A 22,935-nucleotide genomic window follows, 5' to 3' on the forward strand; every position below is an offset into this window, starting at 1 on the left:
TTTGGGAGTCCGGGATATTATCCTATGAATTTTCAAAGAATCTAGAATATTTTAATTTTCTGAAAACACTCAAATAAAAAATTGGTAATTTGACCCCACAGTAAATTAGTACTAGTCAAGACGAGTTCGTATAAATTTTTCTGTGTCCGGAGCTATTTTTAATTAATTTTCAAAGTTTGTAAAAATAGAAAGTATGCAAAGTGATACACAATAATTAGTTTCAGGAAGTAATATGATGCAAAATAAACCTTAGGGAGTGAAGTTAAACTAGATGTTATTTTCAGGGGGTGGAATAGTAAATAAGTCTTAACATAAATAAAAAAATACGAATTCACGTGCATTATCTAGAGGTCCATAATACAGATTCATAACTTATGTAAATAAGATAATACGAATTTATGTGCACTATCTGAACCAAATACGAATTCAACACACTAAGTTCCATAATACCAAAGTATGTATGTCCAGAGGCCCATAATACCAAGTATAATAGAGCACTATCTGTAGGGTCTTGAGTCCTTAACCGACTTTCCAACAGTATTTCATTTAAACACGGGCGCAGTACTATGCCCGACTTCATAACTTATTAAAGTCTTTATTTTTAATAAATCACATTGTTGGATTTAAACTAAATAGTTCCAAAAGATTAAAAAAAAGGCTAATATTAAAGAAAGCTTAGCGAACAAAAGAATTTTAATCCCTTACTTTGAAGGAGGGAGTCGATGGTGGCCGATTATTGAGATTCATGAAAGCATTTATCTTTGATTTCTTCACAATTCTCTTGGCGAAGTCCTGACTTTGCTTTTCATCACCTATTTTAAGGACTCTGTCAGCCGTACTAAAATCGATTTCGACTCAAATCTTCTACACCAGATGCATCCAAGAAGAAAACTTTGCTATTTTATGGTTCTTTCAACCAAATATGAAAAGAGAGAATTTTGAGAAATTAAATTTGGGAAAGAACAGTTGGCCAAAAAAAATTTGGCAAAGAACAGAGTTAACGTCAGTTGGCGTTACAGAACGTCCGATTAGGGTTAACGTTAGTCTACAGTTTACATCAATTGGGTTAACGTGAGTGTGCCACCTGTCTTTATTCTATTGGTTCCATGTTAGTGTGTAACACCATGTCATCAAGTGTAACTGGAACACGGAAACATTTCTCCCAGAGTTGTTAATAATAATAATAAAAAAAAAACAAATTTACATGATTTTCTTTTCTCTATTGACCCGTTGACCGTGTTGAATTTGAGTTGAAAATTCTTTTTAGGGTTGAGGGGTTTCAGTTCTCCATTTCCACTCTTTGCCTTTCTGGTCTTACCGTACTGATAGTACTATACACCTAATCTCTGTCCTCAGCCACGCTCCAAATGAGGTTTCCTCTCTCTTCTCTCTCTCTGTCTCTCTCTCCCTCCCATGGCTTCATACTAGAGTAGAACTGGGAAGTGTTTTGTTTGCTTTGATTTGATTCTGTTGTTTTGTTTTGCGATTGGAACAGTCGGCAGCCGGAGGTTCTTTGGGCTCAGCGCTCCGACAAGGTGTACCTGACGGTGGCGTTACCCGATGCCAAAGACATCAGCGTCAAGTGTGAGCCTCAGGGCACCTTCAGCTTCTCCGCTTTGGGAGTCCAAGGCGAGCCCTTTCACTTCACTTTGGACCTTTACGGACCAATAACACCTGAGGTAACAAAAAAGAAGAAAACTCATTTCCTTCAATTTCTTCAATTCCAATTTCCATCATATAATGTGTATAATGTAATGTAATGCTGTTAGTGGGTGCGTGCAGGGTTGTAAAACTAAAGTGGGTTTGAGGAACATTCTGTGTTCAATCCAGAAAGAGCAGAAGGGTTGGTGGAAACGACTGCTCAAGACCCAAGAGAAGCCTGCGCCTTACATTAAGGTTGATTGGAACAAATGGTGCGATGAGGATGAGGAAGACTCAACTGGTGAGTTCTTATAACACATTTGATTTATGGGTTATAATTTATTTCATTTTAGCTGCTTTGTGTTATTACCTTGTTTTTTCTTTTCTGTTATCTCTGTCTTTTCTATTCTGAGCCATTTTTCAGATACACTTCTCTATAATTCGGTATGTTTGTTTGTGTAATTATGACTTTGTCCAACCAATTTGGCTTGCTTTGATGAATCCTTAGCCTTTTCTACTCTATCAATCCATGTAGCCACTCTTATAGAACGAATTTTATGGCAAAAGTTTTCTATTATCTCCGTACTCTGTGTGTGTGGTAAATTCCTGTTATTGAGAAAAAGAAAAGAGAATTCATAAAATAAACCAAAAGGAACTTCCAGTCGTTTTTGTTTTGAATATGTCAATTTATGTTGCGTTTCTTTCTCAGACAAAATTATGTCTAATCATATTGCATTTTAAGTACTAAAGTACCCTGAATTTAGCTGCTTTGTCTTTAAAGGCCTCCTTGATTTCCCCTCTTTGTAAGGCTGTGTGGCTTTTGTTTGTAGGATTTTCCTGCATTTGTCTTGTTCTAATAAATTTTCCCTTTAAAAAAAAAAAGCAAAAATGTTATTCCATTTTATATATCAAAAATATGCTAATAGTTTGACCCAATAGTAAATCCAGCAGTCTCTTTTCACCTTCCTCTCTCCCTCACTCTATGCTTCTTTTGTGACTTAGAGGTGATGAGTGAACTTTAGTATAATTATTGCTTATGGTAATGATGTTGCTACCTGTACCACTACTAATTTGCTAACCATGATATTGTGAAAAAAGATCTAGGTGGGGGAAACATAAAGCATGAGGTGGCATAAAGTTCTTCCTACAGTTCCCAAATGAATAGCTTATCAGCTTTTGAACTATATGAAATCTGGATCAAACAATTCAGAAGATATAAGTCCATTTGGACGCCCTAGATTGGTAGGTAGAGATATCTTGCCCAAGATTAGTAGCAGCAGGACTATTTGGTGATTTCATTGAGTCAGTATGTTGTGTACAAAAGGCTGAAATAGAGCTCGTTGTCCTTATCTAAAGATTAATAAAGTGGACAGAGAAAGACCAGAGGTCTGAAGTAGCTGGATAATGTGCAAGCCTAGATTCACCAGCAACCTGTTGTTTCCTGTATACTTATCATCAACTGAGTCTCCGTTCTGCTGTAAGAATGTAGAGGTGTGACCTTGTGTTAGTATATATTTCCTAGGGGAGGAGGGGAGGAGGGGGCAGTGGGGGGTGGCGCTGGGAAGAGAGTCAATTTAGGTGGCTGTTCAGCAATTTTATTAAACAATTCTACGTTTGTAGCCTACAAATTGGTCGGGGAATGCATTTTTTGGGCTTTAAAAGGTTAGATGCGAATGGGTTCTTATGATTTCTCTAGTTAAAAGTTTTCGTTCTTATTTTTTATTTTGGTGTTTTCTGCAACCATTTCTACATGAGGTCAGCCCTCCATTTTCACCTTTTGGAGATTAATCACATAGCTGGTTATGTCCAATGGATCCTTTTATTTCCCATTTAATTGCATATTGTCCCTTTTGCTTTTCTCTCTTTCTTTTGGGCCCAAATCATATTCCTTGTAAAAGTCAATTTGCCAGCCTGATATATCGTCTTGAGTAATTCCCAAGTCTTCGAGCCTCAGTTTTCCCTGTCATTATAAACTGGTAACTTGCTTTAGGTGCAAACCACGCAAATGAGCTCCCTTTTCTGTTTCTCTGTAGGTTTTTTCTTTTTGGTTGGGATGATAGGTGGGGAAATGTACATCATCTGGGTTTTTATTTAGGACTGTAGTTTCTATACAATTTTTCTGGCTATGCAATTTTATGAAAGCTGCAGCTTTTATTCTTTTTGGTTTTTGTTATTTAACTCCATGTTGTGACTGTAGTAGCCAGCCACCTCTAGCAAAGCTATTGTAAGATATGGCAGAACTGGTCTCGTCATGCTATAGAAAGAATGATATGGCAGAACTGGTCTCGTCATGCTATAGATACCCAATGTTTATGGCTTTAGATGAGATGGTTTTATTGTGATTATGAACTGTTGTAATTGTAGTAGCAGGCCACATCTGGAAAAGCCAGTTTAAGATAGAAGAAAGAATGATATTTGTTGTGTTTATATTAGATTAGAATTTTTAGAGTTTTTAGATTCTAACAATTACTCGCAAGTGCATGAACCAATTATAGTATAGATATGCAAGAACGAGGTCGTACCCACAGGGATTTGAAGGAAAGACACTTACTACTACTACTACTTAAACTTACGGTAAACACTAGTTGTAAACAGAATTTAAACAAGGGTGGTTTGATTTGAAAAGAAAGCAAGAAAACAAGAAAACAAAGCAATTGTTGAGTTGGGTTTGAAAAACAATGAATAAAAACACTAGGGCATATGATTTCACCAATTTAATCCTGTTCAATTTCATTAGATAGTAAAATTAACAACTCATTCATGCATGTTGAAGATCAATTTCCCAAATGTATGCAGTTTCTATGGTGTTTAGATTACTACGTATATTCCTATGGGCAACTATCTATGGTGTTTAGATTAGTTTAACACATAAAAACTCATTAAGCTCACTTGGAAATTTATGAAATGATCACACAAATCCTAGTGCATGGTATTTGCATCAAGGTAATCATGGAATTCAATTGCAAGAAGCTGTACTCAAGCTAAGCATGATATTTGCATAACTTGCATCAAATTAAACTCAATTAAATCTAGATGGTAGCTAGGCATCAAGAAATAATTAAGTTTATAAAGCAAGGCAATTGAATACTCAACATAGCATGAATAAGTTGAAAATTACTAACCAAATTTATTGAATAATCATAAAGAGGATCCGTCATAGCCCTAGCTATGAATTTAGTTACACATCCATAACTAAAATAAAATAGATAATATAACAAACATGGAAATATAAGAGAGAATAAAAGGAAATGGAAGATGTGAAGTGTGTGAATTGGTGTGTATGAATTGTTGTGAATTCCCTCCGAATGAATTGGTGTAAATGAAGGTTGTGAAACCTTCTATTTATAGGTGCGGAAGGGAGGTGCAGCTGCTGCTGGATTATTGTTGGTGAACTTCAGTGTTAAAGTTAGGTTCAGTGGAAGAGTGTTGATGAAGTGCGGAGAGTTAGGTTCAGTGGGTGAGTGGAATGAATTCGGTTTCAGTGTGCTGAAGTGGGGTAGCGATGACTCGACAGCAGTGGCGAGAGGTCGGTGGCATTGGTGAGGGCGAGAGCTCGGCGGTCTGGCAAGGGCTCGGTGGTGGTCCGGGCTAGATTTGTGACCGCTCGACTTCCTTGGGCTTTTTGGACTTTTCTTTTGGGCTTTGGGCCTCCTTTTATTTCTTTTCCTTGGCTCTTTTCTCTCCAATTGCTTCCATTTAGCTTCTAGGACTTGACTGGCTGAAAACTAACCAAAAGATACGTAAAACACACAAGTTTAACTCAAAAACATAACAAGAACGGTTTTAAATGTATGTAATTCTAGAGTTATCAATATTGCAGCACTGGTCTTGTCTTGCTATAGATTCCCAATGTTTATGTCTTCAAATGAGATGGTGTTGTTGTTGTTATTTTGAAATGTAGGGGTTGGCCTGGGGAATGCCGCTTGGCCCTTATGATTGTTGTCTTTAAATTGACACAACCTTTAGTATCATGAACCTGAAAGTTAAATATAGTTCTTGAGAGAGTACTTTCTTGGAGCTGACTGAATTTTTGTGTGGTCTTTTTTTGCAGCTGATTTGGTCTCTGATGATGATGATGCTGCGGTAAATTGACACCCTATATCATTTAGTGTAATGGATTAAATTCATCTAATCAGGTAAAAATGGATTTTGTACTTTTGCAGCATGTTGATCAAGATGGTGGAAGCAGTGATGATGAAGGAATGCTCTGTAAGTCTAAATTCCTATTTCCCCAATAGGGATGTTAATTATAGTTGCACTACGGAAATATGTGCATTGGTTGCATTTCCTGAATTGTAAAATATTATTTTGGTCTGTCCAAAAAAGAAAAAAAAAAAATCATTTTCTTGGTCATTTGTGCTGTGTAACCTTCCACTGTTCAGTGCTGGATTCTTGACACTTAAGAGTCCATGTCATTAGAGAACTAGAATTTGAGTTTTCCAAAACTACCACCATTTTTTGTTTTAAGTGAAACTTGTTTTACTAGATAATGTGGCAGCTTCTATGGCAAGGCGATGACAGCGTCCTGTGTTTGTGAAGTTCATAGGGGTTTGAGTAGTGATATGCATAGCATTCCACATAAACTGTCGTGCATTTGGCATTTTTCTTATTTGAGGTTTAGTTTGTCCATTTTCCCCATAAAAGATAGAAGTGTGTCTATGCATTTTAAGACATTTCTAATTGAGCGCGGTATTTTTTTTGTCTGAATTTGGCGTGTTCTGTTTTGTTTTTTTCTTTTTGGAGGGGGGAACAAATTACAGTAAATAATATAAGCCGTGTTGGCTATTAATATTGCTGCTTGGTCTCAATAGCATTTACTCTACTCCTCCCCTCTCTCTGTAGGAAGTGTAAAAGTTTTCAAAGTTTACTATCTGTCTTCATTAAGTTTCAGTTTCTCGTTGAAACAGAAGAAACATGCACAGTGCATTTAAGGAACATGTAATTTAGTCCGTTCTTGCAGTCCGAAAAGAAGCTTTTCTCGGATAAATTAGTAAATCATATAAGCTGTGTTGGCTTATAAAGGTGTTGCTTTGTTTGCGCATGCCACTTGCCTCTTTTCTCTGCCCATCTCTCTCTCACTATATTTTAACACCTCCTTTTGCCTTGTTTGCAGATCTTCCTGACCTGGAAAAGGCAAGAAAGTAGCAACATTGCGCATCAAAATGGGATGGACAGGATGAAACTACTCTACTCTTATTAGGTAGATAGAATAGAGAAATTTAACTTGATGAAAGGCAACACTATGGACATGACATATCCTTGTAACTATCTGATTATCCTCATGCTCTAAACTTAGTCTCATACTCAAAACTCCAAGGTTTTAGCATGTGGAATTAATTTAAATATTATTTTTAGCAATAGTCTGTCTATTGACAATCTTAGGCCTCGATTGTTGCTCAAGATTGGATAGATTAAAATCTCTAGATACAAGATATATTGAAAGAAGAAATAAAGGTTAATTATAAATTCTGTCAAAGTTGAAGAAAAAAGATGAATGAGTTTAAAGGGTTTATATCACACTATTTTGTGGGGACGAAAGGGATAAGTTTCTTGAATGAAGGCATTTGGTACATCTTTATTTATTATTCAATGGCTTTACCTTTTTGTATTCATGTGGTGAAGATCATATAGTAATAGACTAGTAGGGAAATGAACAACACATGCTGAGGAGTAAGGTCTTGATGAGGATTTACATATGCTAAAACCAGATGCACAAACTATGTAGGCCTGTTGGGAACTTCATCGACAACCCGCACAGGAATAACTGGAATTGAATCCCACCATTCCTTTAGTCGTCTATTGCCACTTTGGTTGCCGCTTTGGTTGTTCCCCTTGCTCTTACCTAACTTTGATGTCAATGTCATTGTGAACCAATACAACATGGCTGTCATTATAACTACCTTCACTGGAACTACTGCTAAAAATATTGCTATCCCACTCAGCACCATCATCGCCGTATTTGCATGCTGCAAAAAGAATTTACAAATGAGTGATTATCATCTTTGTTTCCACAATAAGTTGCTCGAAGAACCAACAAAATATGTAGTATACAAACTTTGTGTTCGTGATTTCACCTTGCAAAGAAATTCTCTTTTAAGCATGAGGAAATTGAACATATAATAAGCATTGGCATTTGAGCCATTCGATTGCCAATCACACATTGCATTTAATTCAAAATCTTGCAATCTGATGACTCAAATCTTATTGCTTAAATTATACTCACTTTTCATGCTTAAAAGAGAAGTTCACATTTCAAAATATCCATATCTTTCCCCTAATATTAAATAATTGAAAATTCACAATGAGATGTTACAGTGAATGTATAGCTTGGCGCTACGAATACCTTGCGGGCCTTTGAAAGAAATATGCACCACAGCTTCAATACTGAGACATTTGCTTTTTGCACCATCTCATGTACAGTTTGCACTCCATGTTGAGCTGACACTATGCTTTCCATTGTACTCTGGTCAGAGGCAGTACAAACTACTATCTCATTGCATTTTTCATCAAGTCTTTGTTGTCTTACTCTAAGCATCTTTGCAACCACCCAAAACAAGAAAGCTGCTATGGCTTTGCCAATCCACTCCCTACATATACATTGCCAACTTATTGTTAACTAAATGTCATCACAACTCAACAAGCTTACATAGCACCCCAATTCTTATTTTTTCCAGTTAACAATGCAAACTGCGAAAAAACTTACTTGTAGGTGACTATTAGAGCCGCAGCAATCACAGTAATGGTAGCTGCCGGTCTTTCCCACGTGAGGACTTCTTCAAACCAAGGCCATGAATTTCTAAGGGGCTTTAGTAACTCCTACACAATAGAATCAAACCACACACTAAAGAGGATGTATGCAAAGGTATATGTAATTCTCTTGATTCAAATGGAAGACAAGCCGGTTGTTCTTATAGATTAAGCTCATAAGAAGGACTTGAAAAATAAAGAGGCCTTTTGGATAGCTTTGATCCAGCCTTCTTTCCTCTACCAGCATGGATAGACCTAGGATTGGGTTGGAGTGTTGGACTTTCTAATTTTTCAATTTTTTTTTCCATGAACCAAATTTCACCATCATAAAGAAAACTTGATAAACTAAGGAGGTTCTTTTCACACAAAATGGGTTGGGTGGGGTGGTGGGAAGGAGGGGGGGCAAAAAAAAAAAAAAAACACCACATGTGGAGTAATGTCACACCTATATAAACATGGAATACATATGAGAGATGAGTTGGGGTGTACGTTCCTTACTAGTGAAGCAACGTGCTGTGCATTGGTAAGGAGAAAGTAAAGGGATGGAATTAATAGACACAATAATTAGGAGGCTAATAAGCATAGCTTGTTTATAAGAAACTAGATGGGTGGGACGAAAATTTAGTTAAGCTGAAAATATTGGATACAAACTTTGGTAAACTTAAAGAGAGACAAAACCATAAAACATTTACAGGTTAAGAAAGAAGGTGATAGAATACCAACAAATTAAATTGGTAATAGGAGAAGAAATTGTCAACATTATTAATGCTTAGGCACCACAAGCAGGATTAGAGGAATGTATTAAAGGATATGGATACATTAGATAGGCACCTAGTGAGGAGAAAATCTTTATAGGGTGACTTAAATGATAGTTCCTCTATCTTGAAAAGCATGGGGGTTAGATGCTTACCATAAAAACAAGAGTGCTTTCACTGATTCCCTCATCTTTCAGTCCCTCTGTGGTAGCTTTGGCAATGGCAATTTCCTTTTCTTCCTCTCTTGCTTGATGAATTACAGTTTCCAATAATGAAGTGTCTTCAACTGGACCACTTGGACTTAAACTTTCCTTGCCAACTTCTGGTATTTCCACTACCCTCGAGATAATTGACTCTGACATGTTCATACTCCTGAGGATTGAACTAGCACTGCATGGGTGCCCGCTATTGACCTTCTTTAGACTCTCAGCAAGCTCTTCTAGTACGTAATCTCCCTTTGGTAACTCCTCAAACAAAGAAAAAATTAAGAATCTTGTCGGTGCAGGGGGCGAGATTCTTAGCATTTCTCTGGCTGCATGGAGCCTTATTACTGACAGTATTGTCCTTGCATGCATCTCCCATGCTTGTATTGGACATTCTACTTTAAATTTGGATAGGAATTGGTGCATCAACATGATCTCCTTAGTGAGTGCAAGCCAGTGGTCACGTCTTGTAGAGCTTGTTATCTCAGGAAACTCCAGCACAATCCCCTCTGATCTAGAAAATTGCTGATACAAGTCATTAATTTATAACAACAATAAAAGGATTTTAAAAAACTTTGCCTAGTTTCTTTCTGTTTGGTATATGTGGCATGCACACGGATGCCTTAAAGAGGGCTAGAAACCCTTCAACAGTTGCCATTAAACAAGTTAAGCCAAAAAATATGCACCATTTTTACAGCAATCCATTTGTCAAGCAATTTAGTTGCTCATATCGATGCCACAGGGGCACTCTAGCAAAGATTTTGGTTCTCCCACGAGTCACACACTAGTATCTAAAGATGGGATGCATGGATAGATTTTCTCTTTGGGGTTTGGGTTAGACAAGAAATAAAGAACACCTTGTCCTAGAATCAGTCGCCCATTTTCTCCTAATTAAGTAACTAGAAGAAAGTTTAGATAGGGATTATGCAATGTAATTGAAAATGATGATAATATATATAATATAATCACTTATTTCATATATGCAGAGGTATATGTCCTTACAACTCAGGAGACTCATAAACTATGGCCTTGTCAAAAAGTGGGGCACCCCATGGCCCGGTTGCAGCTGGTTTCACACTGTGCTCATTACCCTTTGAAAGGTCTATTTTAAGAGCATCTTCATATGTTATCACTCCAGAAGCCTCAAAATAGAGTGCATAATTTGTTAGTGTAAGCCTACCTGGAAAAACAACATCCATGCATGGTTAGACAAATTAAAACAATTATTTAATTCTGGCAAAAAAAAAAAAAAAAATCTATGATCAGAGTTCTCCTTTTTAAACAAACCAGGCCAACTTGTTCCTCCAATGTGGCGTACTACTCTCTGTGAGCTAGCAGTTCCCTCCACGTGTAAAATGAATTCATCATCCGCAAGCTCCACACCCTTTGGCTTTGCTAGCTTTTGCAAATGTTTTATACATCTATACAAATATACAATCAAAACAATACACAAAAACAAAAAAGTTGGAACAATATGTTCAAAATCCTAAATGCAAGCATACTTCTATATATGAGTTAGGCTACCGTTCTTTTATTCCGCTTATATATATGTGTTTGACTTACCAGATATCTACCTAAGCTAGTCCACAAGCAGGTTGATATTGTTTTCTTAATCATCAGACTACACAAGGTTCTGCTTCCTAACCACAACTAATTAATTTTGTGTATCATTATTTCCAAATGGAAGTTTAACTAAAAACTTGTCTCCTTTTAATCCAATGCATAACTACTAGTTTTTAACCATGCATGTTTGCCATTGAGAGTATTAGAGAGTTTCTCCAGAAACATTATTTGTGTACAGATGCTGTATCGAGTATGCATCAATACATCATAAAAACAAAATATAAGGTTAGATGCATCACTTGTCAATTTCCTTTAAAAATTTGTCATAGGCAGGAAAATGGAGCCGGTTTCCTGTAGGTGCCGTTAAAGTTTCAAAGGTAAACCTCCCGTTGACAACATCTGAAACTAGTGGAACTAGCGACCCCAGCCACACAAATGCATCTTCTCCAACATTTCGCTCATTGTTAACCTACAAGACAGTATATGAAACATGAATTAGAACAAAAAGTACTTAAAAGGAAGAACAAAAGACTTGCTCATAACTCATAAGTGATAGAATTAGAGCATCCAACCCAAAACAAATTGGCAATGGGTGGAGAGGCCCAAGACTTATAAACACATATGCTAAGTCTTAGTTTTCCGATGTGAGACATTGCTCCACATTACTCTCAACACGCCCTCGCACGTGTGGCGAGATTTTTGAGCCTTACACGTGAACAAATTGTATTGGGTGACGTGGGAGCACGTGTGGCCGTTGGACCTTACACGCGAATAACCAAGCTCTGATACCATGATAGAATTAGAGCATCCAACCCAAAACCAATTGGCAATGGGTGGAGAGGCCCAAGACTTATAAACACATATGCTAAGTCTTAGTTTTCCGATGTGGGACATTGCTCCACATTACTCTCAACAATAAGATTCTCATAAGTTTACATCAAAACTTGGTTCAACCAAAATTCACAACTCTGTGTGGTATGTTCTCAAAACATATTGCAGAATGAAATCAATGCTTGCAATATAGTAGAATCAAATGTTAAGAAATGATCTAGCTTACAAGAAGTGGCATGAGGTCTGAATAGAATAGAGAGGTCTCATCTTGTTCTGGATTAAATTTTGCAGGTACTTTTTTTTCTTCTTTCTCCTTTGCCATACACTCCTGAAAACCCCAAACATATGACATATGTCACAAATCACAATAACAAAAGAAATAGTAGAGACAAAACAATAAATTAATTTAATTCCCAGTAACAAGAAATCTAGTAGAAAAACAAACACCATGTAGACAAAACAATAAGTTAAATTTCATTCGCTACACAGCTCAGGCGTAGGGTCTCTTTTGCCAATGAAGAGCCTAACATGTAGAATTGAACTAAAATGTGGGAGGCTGTAATTATCAAACTCAGGGAGATCCGGTTACTCAATGCTAGCTAACAGATTCGCGAGAGCTACATGCTTGGGGTAAGCTTCAACGGACCTACCTGTTTACGTTACTATCCATTGAGTGTTCGAGTTGATTGTAGGACGGGGAGTGGTGACCCCTATAAGCCTCTTTCCACTCAACAGCTACACTATACTTGATGGTGGCTCCATACCCTGAGATGGGACAAGGAGGGCAGAGAGGCTTTAAAGCTTTTTTTGCCATACCTTGTCCCTCAGGGGAGGGCTATTAAATTTTGTCGGTGTACTATCACTGGCACTGTTTCAAATTAAGTAATCAAGAAGTGGGCAACAATTATTTTATATTCTGACATGGAGGACCGGGGCTTATGTAGCCAACTCCAAATAATTGGGGCCAGGAATTGCTGCATTGTTACTTTGTTAGTAAAGATGATAAAATAGTTATGTAAGTTACTAAGTTTAAGTCCGAGCAGGTCACCATGAATTCTTTACTCACTCATATACTTACATGGAGTTTCAGTATACTGAAGGTTTTGTTTCCTTCAATTACATGCAGAAGGATTAGATTGTAAACTTTCTCAATTTCAGAGAATATATAAAGTTTTTGTTTGTCTTGAGACTACACATTACAATCAAGTATTGTTTATCAAATTTTAACATAAAACAACTCCGGAAGGCTCTTTAGGAATTGAATGCATGAAAGTAATGCATTTTGGTGTCATCATTCACCCTATTGGTGTATTAAATTGTTATGGAATGTGATGAGGTGCTGCTGATTAGGGAGAGGTTGTTGACGCTGTTTATTTTCCCGGCCTGTTTCTCAACATATCAATTATTTCTCATTGTGTCAGGGGATTGCATATTCAGATATGTTGCTAGACTGTGAAACATTCAGACAAGATCCACCCATGAATGATCCTGATTCAGGATCTCAATCACCACTATGTGGGTAAAAAAATTACTCTATACTACTAAGAGAAGTCTCTTTCAAGAAAAAAGAAAAAAGAGAGAAGTCTCTTTCAATAGCACTATAAACAATTGTAATAAAAGCATTTTAGTATTAAGAAGAGTATAATAACTAATCTACTGATCTCATCCTTTTTTCTTTTCCTAACCTCTATCCCACTTTCTTTGTTCTTATATTTTTTGTTTGCACACACACACATTTAGTATGGCAGAAAAATATACAGAATTTGTTTTCTTTTCTCCATGGAAAGAGAAGACTCATAAGAAACAAACAATCAAGTACTCAAACCATGTATGTAATTAATCAAAATATGAACTTACCACCACTACATTTCTGTAAACAAAAAAAATATGAACTTGCCAATTACACCAAGTCCAAACCAGAGTCACAATAGCATATATTCATATAAAATTAACCATTTCAATTGCTTTTTAATTACTAAACAGAGGGAATAAGAAAACAAAAATGTAAAGACATGCACAAATTATACGCTACCGTGAAAGACTCCTCATCGGCAGAGGAGGGCATCTCCCAAGCGAGCATCATGTCGAATGTGAAGCGACTGAAAAATCCATCCGCAATCTTTTGTTCAATGTCTTGACATGTATCGCTCAGAGCCTTGGCACTGCAAAATTCTACAAATTTCTTCGAATAACTACCACCCGGGGACGGCGCCGTTTCGTCAGGCTTCCATGACGTAGCCTCAAATTCCTCCACTAAGTTATCCACCGAAATGTCAAGTTTTCTGCACATATAGGATTGATTTCACATATACAATGTATCGAACACTTGAAGAACAAACAGACATGTTACATGTACCTACACTTATATATAAAGACTTACAGGGCGCAGCTTTGTACAACATCGTTGGCAATGGACGACAGATGCTTCAATGCCATTGTCATTGCAGATATCACTGTGATCTGATTTGATTTGCATTTGCAGAGAGAACATGTTTTAAGTTTTAGCAGGAGAGAATGCTGAGATGGGATGTGTTTCTCTGAGGAACTGCCACGTTTGGTTGGCCATGCAACTATGCAAGATGCAACGACAGGTGTTGCATGCATGTTCCCCATTTCCCCTGAACGCTCTCGCTCTCCATGCGTGTCTTTTGGGCCACAGAAGATGGCTACGAACCCAAGACTAGCCCATTTACTGTCTTCGTATTTTGGGTCAAGTTGGGCCGAATTTTGGAGAATTTCAGACCAACCGACCTGTCTACTTCTAGAAACTTTAGGCCCCTTTGGTATCTTTCTTAAAAACCATTTTTCATTTGTAATAAGAAATCGTCTCCAAACTTGAAGATTGTAGAAAAATTGGTAGAAAGGGACAAGACGATGGAAGGGAAACAAAGAGATAAAGAGAGATACTTTGGACCTTTGGTGATAAAAACTTTGTATTCATCACACCAATTCTGCAATTCATGTACAGTACAAAGTCTAGTTTATATGCAGATCAATATGGACATTTCTAGAGAATAAATCCTTGGGTATATTTGAACTGATATGCTGGAATATTATTTGATGATATATTGATGCTTTCTAACTTTCTTGATTGCTTTGACACCATGGCATGGCTTGGCAGGTATTGCTTCAGTTGTGATGAGTAGCACATGACTGTGCAGATGGGCGTACGTCCTTAGAGCAAGGTTTTAAAACACTAATGCATGTGTAAAACGAGAAATTATTCTGTGTAACTGATATATCGTTCTGTGGTGTAATTAATTCAACGTGTCATAATATCAATGAATGTTATTAACATTATATCATACTAATATAAATATATTGTTCAATAATACTTTTACACATTGGACTGGTTACACCACGTGACAATGTATCGGATACACCCAATAATTTTTTGTGTAAGACAAAGTGTTTTAAATCTCAATCACAAGGCAATGTGTAAGTCTTTCATGCATCAAATTATTATAATAAAAAAAATATAATATATAATATAGTTTTAAAAAAACATTAGTAGTCATTCAAACAAGATAAACATATCAAATTAAACAAGATCATCCAAATAAAATAATTATCCTAACAAAATCATCCAAAAAACATACAAAATACAATCCTAAAAGAAAATTCCACTTTATTCATCCCATTCATCTTCACCAACATCCTTCAAACTAACATCACCATCATCATGTCCAAATGTATCAATGTGGAAAGGAGATTTTGCCCTATCAAAGGAAGGAACTTGGGGATCCTCATCTTCATTAACAAGCATCATCTTTAGGGATTTATATTTGCCTCCAGCCTTACCTATGCATAAAATTGGGACTTAAAGTTAAGAAATAATTTGATGATTAAAGCATAACATCAATTGTAGTATTCACTTATGGTTAAATTTTCAAAACATACTTGAGCTTTCACCACTTTTTCGTTTCTTTGAAGCCAATGATCGAGGAACTCGCACAAGGAATAGGCTCACTAGGAATAAGAATGGACTCAAAAGGAATAGGAATGGACACTTGATCTACTTGTCTTTCATAAGTAGTAATTGGCACATTCCTTATGGCTTCTTGTTTATATAATTCGTGTAAATAAAGCCAAGATGGATTGGTACGTTGGAAGAACAAGGTCTTCTCCCTCAGGCCTCAGCTATCCATTCATCATCCGAACATCCAATAGTATCGGATCTATCTTTTCTCTCCTTCGAATACTTCTCTCTTAGATAAGTATTGTACTTCACATAGACAAAAACATTTAGTTTTTGGTGTTCAAGTCTATTTCTTCTTTTGGTATGAATCTAAATTTAACATAAAAATAAAAAAATTAGAAGCATAAACATAGTTGACATGCTCACTTTTAGACATACAAATAAGTAAATATCAAGGAATTTACCGACTCAAAGGTACTTCAATTCATGTTGCAACCTGATGCACTACAATTAAGGCTAAGGACTCGAATAGCAAATTTCATCAACTCAGGTGTTGCCCTCCCAAAACGCATCCACCAGTTTGCTAGAAAATAAAAGAATAAAACCACCATTGAGTTCACTTCACTATTTAAACCAAGTCACATTCCCATTAATAAAATAAGAAAGAGACTATGATAAAAATAAAAACCTGGGGTCCACAATTTCCTAGATTTCACTGCAATTTGACTTTCACTGCAATTTGACTTCCAAAGTCTCCTCTTGCACCATCATACAAGTCCAACTGGATATTAGCTTGAATTCAATCATCATCTCTCATCATCCTTTCCATGGAATCATACAATCCCTTCCTCACTTCTTCAACATTTGAGAAATTGTCTTTATAACGCAATTGAGGGTTCAAATAATAACCCACTGCACATATGTACGTAGTCGATGAAGTTGTGGATCTCATCTATTATCTATTTTTTTTTCCAAATTGGTTTGTACCTTCTTTCCACATTTCCACAATTGAATGCAATCTTCTCTTTTGCAGCATCCATGCATCAACTCATAGATATATGAATATATCCCATTGCAGGTATCTCCTCAGAGTCAACTTCCTTAAAAACAAATACAAGTGGAATAACACTCTTGATACAACATGAGACAAAAAAGTTTGATCAAAGCATATAATTGCACGAGTCATAATACCATCATTATGTTTTGCAAAGGGACCTTCACACCATTCTTTGGAAGAAAACATAGACATAAGAGGTTACTTTTTCTTATAGATACTTTGAAGAGTTAAATAAGATGAAGTGGCAAACCTTGGTATTGCTAGACGAATAAGCTCCTTATTCTTTGTGAAGGTTCTCATCAAGGCTAGGACCCATGTATGTCATAAATAAACTTCACTGCTTTCTTAGCCTTTACAATTGCATCTTCAAAAACGTTCAATTAACTTACTAATATCTTCTAGCATCAAATCTATGCAATGTGCCGCACATGGAGTCCATCACAATTTCTCCCTCTTTTCCATTAGAATCTTTCTCGTCTTCTTATAATTAGAAGCATTATATCCATGATTATTTGAATCACATTCTCCTCCCCAACTTCTTGCACAACATCATCCAAGTATTTCTCCATCAAGTCCGCATCTTTTTTTGCATTTGCAGAAAGAACATGTTTTAAGTTTTAGCAGGAGAGAATGCTGAGATGGGATGTGTTTTTCTGAGGTACTGCCACGTTTGGTTGGCCATGCAAGATGCAACGACAAGTCTTGCATGCATGTTCCCCATTTCCCTGAATGCCATTGATCCCCTCGGATATTATGCGTGTCTTTTGGGCCACAGAAGATGGCTACAAACCCAATAGTAGCCTATTTACTGTCTTCGTATTTTGGGTTGAGTTAGGCCAAATTTTGGAGAATTTCAGACCAACCAACCCATCTAATTCTGTCATAACTGCCACGCGTGACCTGCACGTGACCAATTTGTGGGGCAACATCTTAGAAAAAGACCTCAATTTTTACTCCTTGTCTCAATTGAGGATGCGACATTCAAAGCGTTCCAATTAAGAACTCATAGTTTACTTAAATACCAATCAAGGACTTTCCATCAATTCAGTCATAAATGCTGTTTAAAATTGATCACGTGACCCGCACGTGACCAATTTGTGGGGGGCAAAAACGTCTTTTTAATCACTGTTAAAAAACAGTAATACAAAATTAAAAGAATTAAAACAAATTGGGAAGGACTAGGGAGGATGTAGAAACCTCCCCACCACCGACCCTCCTCACCCATACCCGCACGTTGAGAATGAAATGGACGATGTTGAGGTTGACGAGGTCTGGGTAGAGCTCAAGAGCGTCAGCGAGGATCTTGTTCTTCTAGAGGTCTTCGTGCAGTTCGATTTCGAAGTCTGTCAAGTTGTAAGAGAGAGAGAGAGAAAAGAGAGAGAGAGAGAGAGAGAGAGAGAGAGAGAGAGAGAGAGAGAGAGAGAGAGAGAGAAGTCACAGAGGGAAGAGGGTCACTGCATAGGGGGAAGATGCGAGTCGCAGGTGCATGAGGATGGGGTAGTTGCCGATCGCTGGCCAGAGAGGGGAATGGAGGTGGGTCGGGGTGAGAGGGTTTTGCGTCTTCTACCCCATCTTTTTTCTTTTTCTTTTTCTTTAATTTTTTTTAATTCTATTAATAATATTTTTTTTAGGAAAATTTGAGTAAAATGACGTAACATTACCACCTATTCGCAGTTGAGGATGCGACATTTAAAGTGTTCTAGTTAAGGACTTCACTTTCACTTACGGTTCAATCAAGAATCTTCCGTCAACTCTTTTATAACATTCGTTAAAAATTGATTATGTGCTAAGCACATGATCAATTTTTAAAGATAAATATGAAAAAGTGAACTTTCTTCTACAAAATAATTGAAAAAAATAAAACTAAATAATTAAAGAAATAAAACTAAACTAATTAAACAAATAAAACTAAAACAATTACAAAAAAAAAAAAATTAAACAAAAATCATTACAAAAAAATTAAACTAAAACTAAAAAACTAAACTCACCACCCAGCCCCGATCCTCCCCTTCCCCCCCCCCCCCCCCCATCCACCACCTAGCCCCGACCCTCCCCCTTCCCCCACCCAGCCCGACCCTCCCTTATGCCGCCTCTCTCTCTCTCTCTCTCTCTCTCTCTCTCTCTCTATGTTTCGGTGAAAGACGGCGAAGATACATTTCGCAAAATACCCAGCCGCTGTCGACCTCCTCCACGCGCAGCACTGTGCCTAGCCACCTCCATGCCTGAAACTCCGCGCGCAGCAACCAACAGTGCCGATTGGAGGTGTTGGTGGTAGGTCGTCAATGGTAAGCAGGTCGGGTATTTTGTAAGGTGCTATGTGAGATGATGAAGAGCAGTGTAAGGTGATGGAGGTGGTGGTGGGTCTTCGTTGTATGGTGCTGTGTAAGATGATGAAGAGCAGTAGAAAATGATTTTGTAAAAACAGGGAAAACATCAAAATGTTGTTTTCTAAACCAATGAACAAATCTGAATTCATTTTCCAAAATCATTCTCAGTGTTTTCACAAAATGGTGCACCGAACACAATTCCTGTCATTTTTATTTTGGGAAAATGAAAATGGGCCTCTGAAAATGTTATCGAACGGACCCTAAGGTTTTTACAAAAGGAAGAGAAGAAGAAACTGTTGGTGTTCTTCATAATCTGCAAAATAAGACTAGAGAGAGAGAGAGAGAGAGAGATCAGGCAGCAGAGAGGAAGCCCAGGGCTAGGTGGGGGAAGGGGGAGGGTGGCCGGAGCTGGGTGAGGTGAGGGTGGCCGGGGCTGGGTGGGAGAAGAGGGAGGGGAGGGGTGGGGGTTTAGTTTTTTAGTTTTAGTTTAATTTTTTTGTAACTGTTTTAGTTTTATTTCTTTAATTAGTTTACTAATTAGTTTTTTTGGTTGGGTGGTGGGTGTTGGGTAAGGAATAAAATTTCGGGTTTCGAGGAAATTTCGATAGAAATTTCGACGGAAATTTCGAAAATTTTTAAATTTCGACAAAAATTCGACGGAAACAACGAAAATTGTTATCAAAATACGGAAATTTTGAATGAAATTTTACCATATGTTTATTTAACATATTATCTACTACATTGATAAAAAACATTGAAAAAACCAAATTATATGGTAGGTTTCATATGATATGTGATGAATATAATGCGCGCTGGAGGCAAATACTATTAAATAAAATTAGTATAATGAATAAATAAAATTATTATATTCTTTATACTCAATAATTTATATACTAAATACTATATACTCTATATACTAAATTCTATATATTCTATAATATATACACTAAATTTTATATATTTTATAATGTGTATTCTATATTCCTTAAGATATGGTATAAGATATTAAAATTTAGGCTCTTTAAGATATTTTTAATTATTTTTATATAAAAATGTATTAGGATTTAAAATTTAAAAACAACTAAACGAAATTCCAAATTTTTTTTTTCTTTCTAATTACACAAAGACCCCAAACCTCAAGTCCTCAACCAATTCTAAACTTTTTTTTTCCTTTCTCTTTTCTTTTTTTCTTTTCTTTTCTTTTCCTTTTTCTTTTTCTTTTCTTTCTTTTCTTTTCTTTTTCTTTTCTTTCCTTCCTTTCCTTTTTTTCTTCTTTCTTCCCGTGATTTCATCTTTTCTTTCTCTTTCTTCTTTCCCACTGCCCAGCCACCAAACTCATTCTCTTTCTTCTTTACAACTGGCTGGTAGGGGTTGCCATTGTGCACAGATAACTCACAACCCCAAAAATTGTGTAGTAGGCTTGTAGCCTTATTTGTAAGAAATTATGGCATACTATTGTCATATACAAGTATACAACATTTTCCATGTAATTTGCTGAATTATTAAAAAAAAGTTGTGTACAATGATATACATGGGTTTTTTTTTTTTTTTTTTTCATATTTATCCCCTCGTTAATATAATAGTAGTCCTATTCATAAGAAATTTCTACATATAATCGTTATGTACAACTTTCTTTTTACAAAACTAATCATGTAATTTCCATGTAAGTGATTGAATTATAAGAAAGAGGTTGTCACAAATACCATAGAATACAACAGTAGACTTTAAAAAAACAGAAGCCAGATAGCCCCAAAAGCTCTCCTTTCTTTTTTTTATTTTTTAAATGTTTGTTACATGCAATTTAAAACTAAATAGTCAATTTGAAACCCACATAAAGAAAACTCAACCTACAAATTTTATATGTCTAATATTTTCTTTTGTTGAATTTTGTTTGACATTACAACTAAGATTACATCGATCTCTGCACTACTACAATAATGTTAATAGACGACACTACCTACACAACAGTTTGTTAAAAACTGTTGTGTAATTTTAACACACAACAGTTTTTAAAAAACCGTTGTATGAATGCATGAAATCCAATAGTTTTTGGCAGAGTAGAGTTTATGAAATTGCCTAAACAACACTTACTAGCTGCGACCGTTTTGTATGTGAAAGGAAATGAAAAAAACCGGTGCTACAGTATCTTCATTAATCCTCCTTTATCACACATACAAACCTTATTTCTCTCTCCCTCGATCCGCTCTCTCTCTTTCTCCCTCTCCCTCTCAAACCCTCTCGATCTGCCCTCTCTCTCTCTCACTATCAAACTTCCTCTTCTATTCTCCTCACTCTCTCTATCTCTCTCACAGCCTCCCGCTCAAGCTCCCTCGCCCTTTCCCTCCATCGATCGACCTCGCCCTCGCCCTTTCACCTTAAACTCAAAATGGGGTAGAGAATCTATGTTATCCACTTCGACTTGAAGAACTCTAAAACACTCGTTCCTGAGTTGGGTCGGATAGGACCAGACCAAAGCGACTGGATCTGTGGAATCTGATATGGTTTTAACACCGCCACAGTTTCCCCAAAATGCCCCTTGGGTTACGATTCTCAGACATTCAAGCTTGGTCCTCTCAGCTGCATGATATGCCACGCCCTTTTGTTCGACTCCACCAAATGAGTCCTTGTTCTCATTCCTTTTGCAGGCAAACCATACCATACTCTGAATTTTCATTGTTCTTTTATTAGGTTTCTTTTATTTTTCTTAAATTTCATTGTTTTTGTATTGGGTTTCTTTTCTTTTCTTGATTACTTGTTTTTTTTGTTCTTTTTTTCGAATTGGGTTTCTTTTCTTTTCTAAATTGCTCGTTTGTGTTGAATTGGGTTTGTTGTTTTAGAGTTTGTATTTCAAAATTCAAGGACTGTCCATTGTGTGGAGCTGACATTCAAAAGATCGAGGCGGACTCCAATCTTCAGGGTTTGGTGGATCGCTTCATCGAAGGTCATGCCAGAATCAAGAGGGCTCATAATGCAGAGGATAAACAAGATTCAGCGAATGACAGCAACAATGATAATAACAAGACAGTTATATATGAAGACGTGTCTTTGGAGAGAGGTGCTTTTTTGGTGCAACAAGCCATGAGGGTCAGTATTGTATGTATGGCCTTTGATTTGAGTTCCTGGTATTGCATTCCTTTTTCTTGCTTTGCTGGGTTAACTTTTTGGTGCTGTCATTTATTGTATGCTGTGTAGGCATTCCGAGCCCAGAACATAGAAAGTGCGAAATCAAGACTCAGTCTATGTGCAGAAGACATCAGAGATCAGTTAGAAACGATGGGTAACACGCTGGAGTTGTGCTCTCAGCTTGGAGCTGTTCTTGGAATGCTTGGCGACTGCTGGTCTGTCCCCTCTCTCTCCCTCCGTTCTCTTTATATACTCATATATATATGTATGTATGTATTTTATAAATTACACTGATTTACTTTTCATGGTATGCATTTGGACGGTTAATCATTTTAGTGATTGGTTCTGTATCTTAGCCTTTGTGTGAATGGTTTACCTGCAATGGTGTTAGTACATGAATATAGAATAAACAAGAGATATGTCAGATGGTTACTAGCACAAGCTAAGCATGTGAGTTTTTATTCAATCTATTTGTTTGGTTCTAACTTCTAAGTATACCAAAAAGATGGAGAAAGCCTTACAGGATTGGAATTTGCCTTGTCTCAGTTGTCTGTTTGTTTTCCCGATCTGTTATCAACACATTGCGAACAAAAAATGTAATATTTCTTCCCTTTCTGCTTTTGGTGTTGTAGTGCTTTCATTGCGATTAAATTAGATTGACATGCCACTATTTTGTCTGTTATGCTTTGAAACGTTAGCTTTATTGCTAGCTGTCTGGTAGTTATATGTTTAAGGTTCTGTGTACCTTTACAGGACCACTGGTTCATAG

General features: G+C 36.7%; 2 protein-coding genes and 2 pseudogenes across 2 annotated transcripts; 2 read left to right on the forward strand and 2 right to left on the reverse strand.

Moving 5' to 3' along the window:
- Positions 1-1,238: 1,238 nt before the first annotated feature.
- On the forward strand, positions 1,239-7,027 carry LOC147282911 (HSP20-like chaperones superfamily protein). Its single transcript, XM_086248086.1, has 6 exons — positions 1,239-1,372; positions 1,496-1,679; positions 1,783-1,942; positions 5,693-5,724; positions 5,805-5,850; positions 6,755-7,027. Exons 1-6 carry the CDS (start codon positions 1,368-1,370, stop codon positions 6,784-6,786), a joined length of 459 nt encoding a protein of 152 aa, XP_086104212.1. The 5' UTR covers positions 1,239-1,367; the 3' UTR covers positions 6,787-7,027.
- Positions 7,028-7,358: 331 nt separating this feature from the next.
- Positions 7,359-14,197, reverse strand: LOC147282912 (ArgH (DUF639)). The gene is made up of 10 exons (XM_086248302.1): positions 14,121-14,197; positions 13,773-14,022; positions 11,967-12,068; positions 11,209-11,378; positions 10,634-10,767; positions 10,349-10,526; positions 9,299-9,860; positions 8,345-8,457; positions 7,985-8,228; positions 7,359-7,607 (listed from the first exon to the last, which is right to left on the reverse strand). The coding sequence occupies exons 1-10, from the start codon at positions 14,180-14,182 to the stop codon at positions 7,359-7,361; spliced, it is 2,064 nt and encodes a 687-aa protein (XP_086104428.1). The 5' UTR covers positions 14,183-14,197.
- A 1,171-nt stretch (positions 14,198-15,368) lies between these two features.
- On the reverse strand, positions 15,369-17,324 carry LOC147282913 (uncharacterized; annotated as a pseudogene).
- A 637-nt stretch (positions 17,325-17,961) lies between these two features.
- LOC147282914 (protein NCA1-like) lies at positions 17,962-22,935 on the forward strand (annotated as a pseudogene).

This window comes from Dryas octopetala, chromosome 6, assembly GCF_963921425.1.
Source record: "Dryas octopetala chromosome 6, drDryOcto1.1, whole genome shotgun sequence".
Classification (NCBI taxonomy): Eukaryota; Viridiplantae; Streptophyta; class Magnoliopsida; order Rosales; family Rosaceae; genus Dryas; species Dryas octopetala.

What these genes read in the sequence shown, in the direction of transcription:
- LOC147282912 (XM_086248302.1), bottom strand. Translation starts at nt 14,182, where the DNA reads ATGACAATGGCATTGAAGCATCTGTCGTCCATTGCCAACGATGTTGTA. An exon ending in GTTTATGAGTCTCCTGAGTT is followed by an intron (nt 9,861 to 10,348) that starts GTAAGGACATAT and finishes GCAATTTTCTAG; the next exon opens with ATCAGAGGGGATTGTGCTGG. An exon ending in AAAGCACTCTTGTTTTTATG is followed by an intron (nt 8,458 to 9,298) that starts GTAAGCATCTAA and finishes TCTATTGTGTAG; the next exon opens with GAGTTACTAAAGCCCCTTAG.
- LOC147282911 (XM_086248086.1), top strand. An exon ending in ACGGACCAATAACACCTGAG is followed by an intron (nt 1,680 to 1,782) that starts GTAACAAAAAAG and finishes GGGTGCGTGCAG; the next exon opens with GGTTGTAAAACTAAAGTGGG. An exon ending in CTGATGATGATGATGCTGCG is followed by an intron (nt 5,725 to 5,804) that starts GTAAATTGACAC and finishes GTACTTTTGCAG; the next exon opens with CATGTTGATCAAGATGGTGG.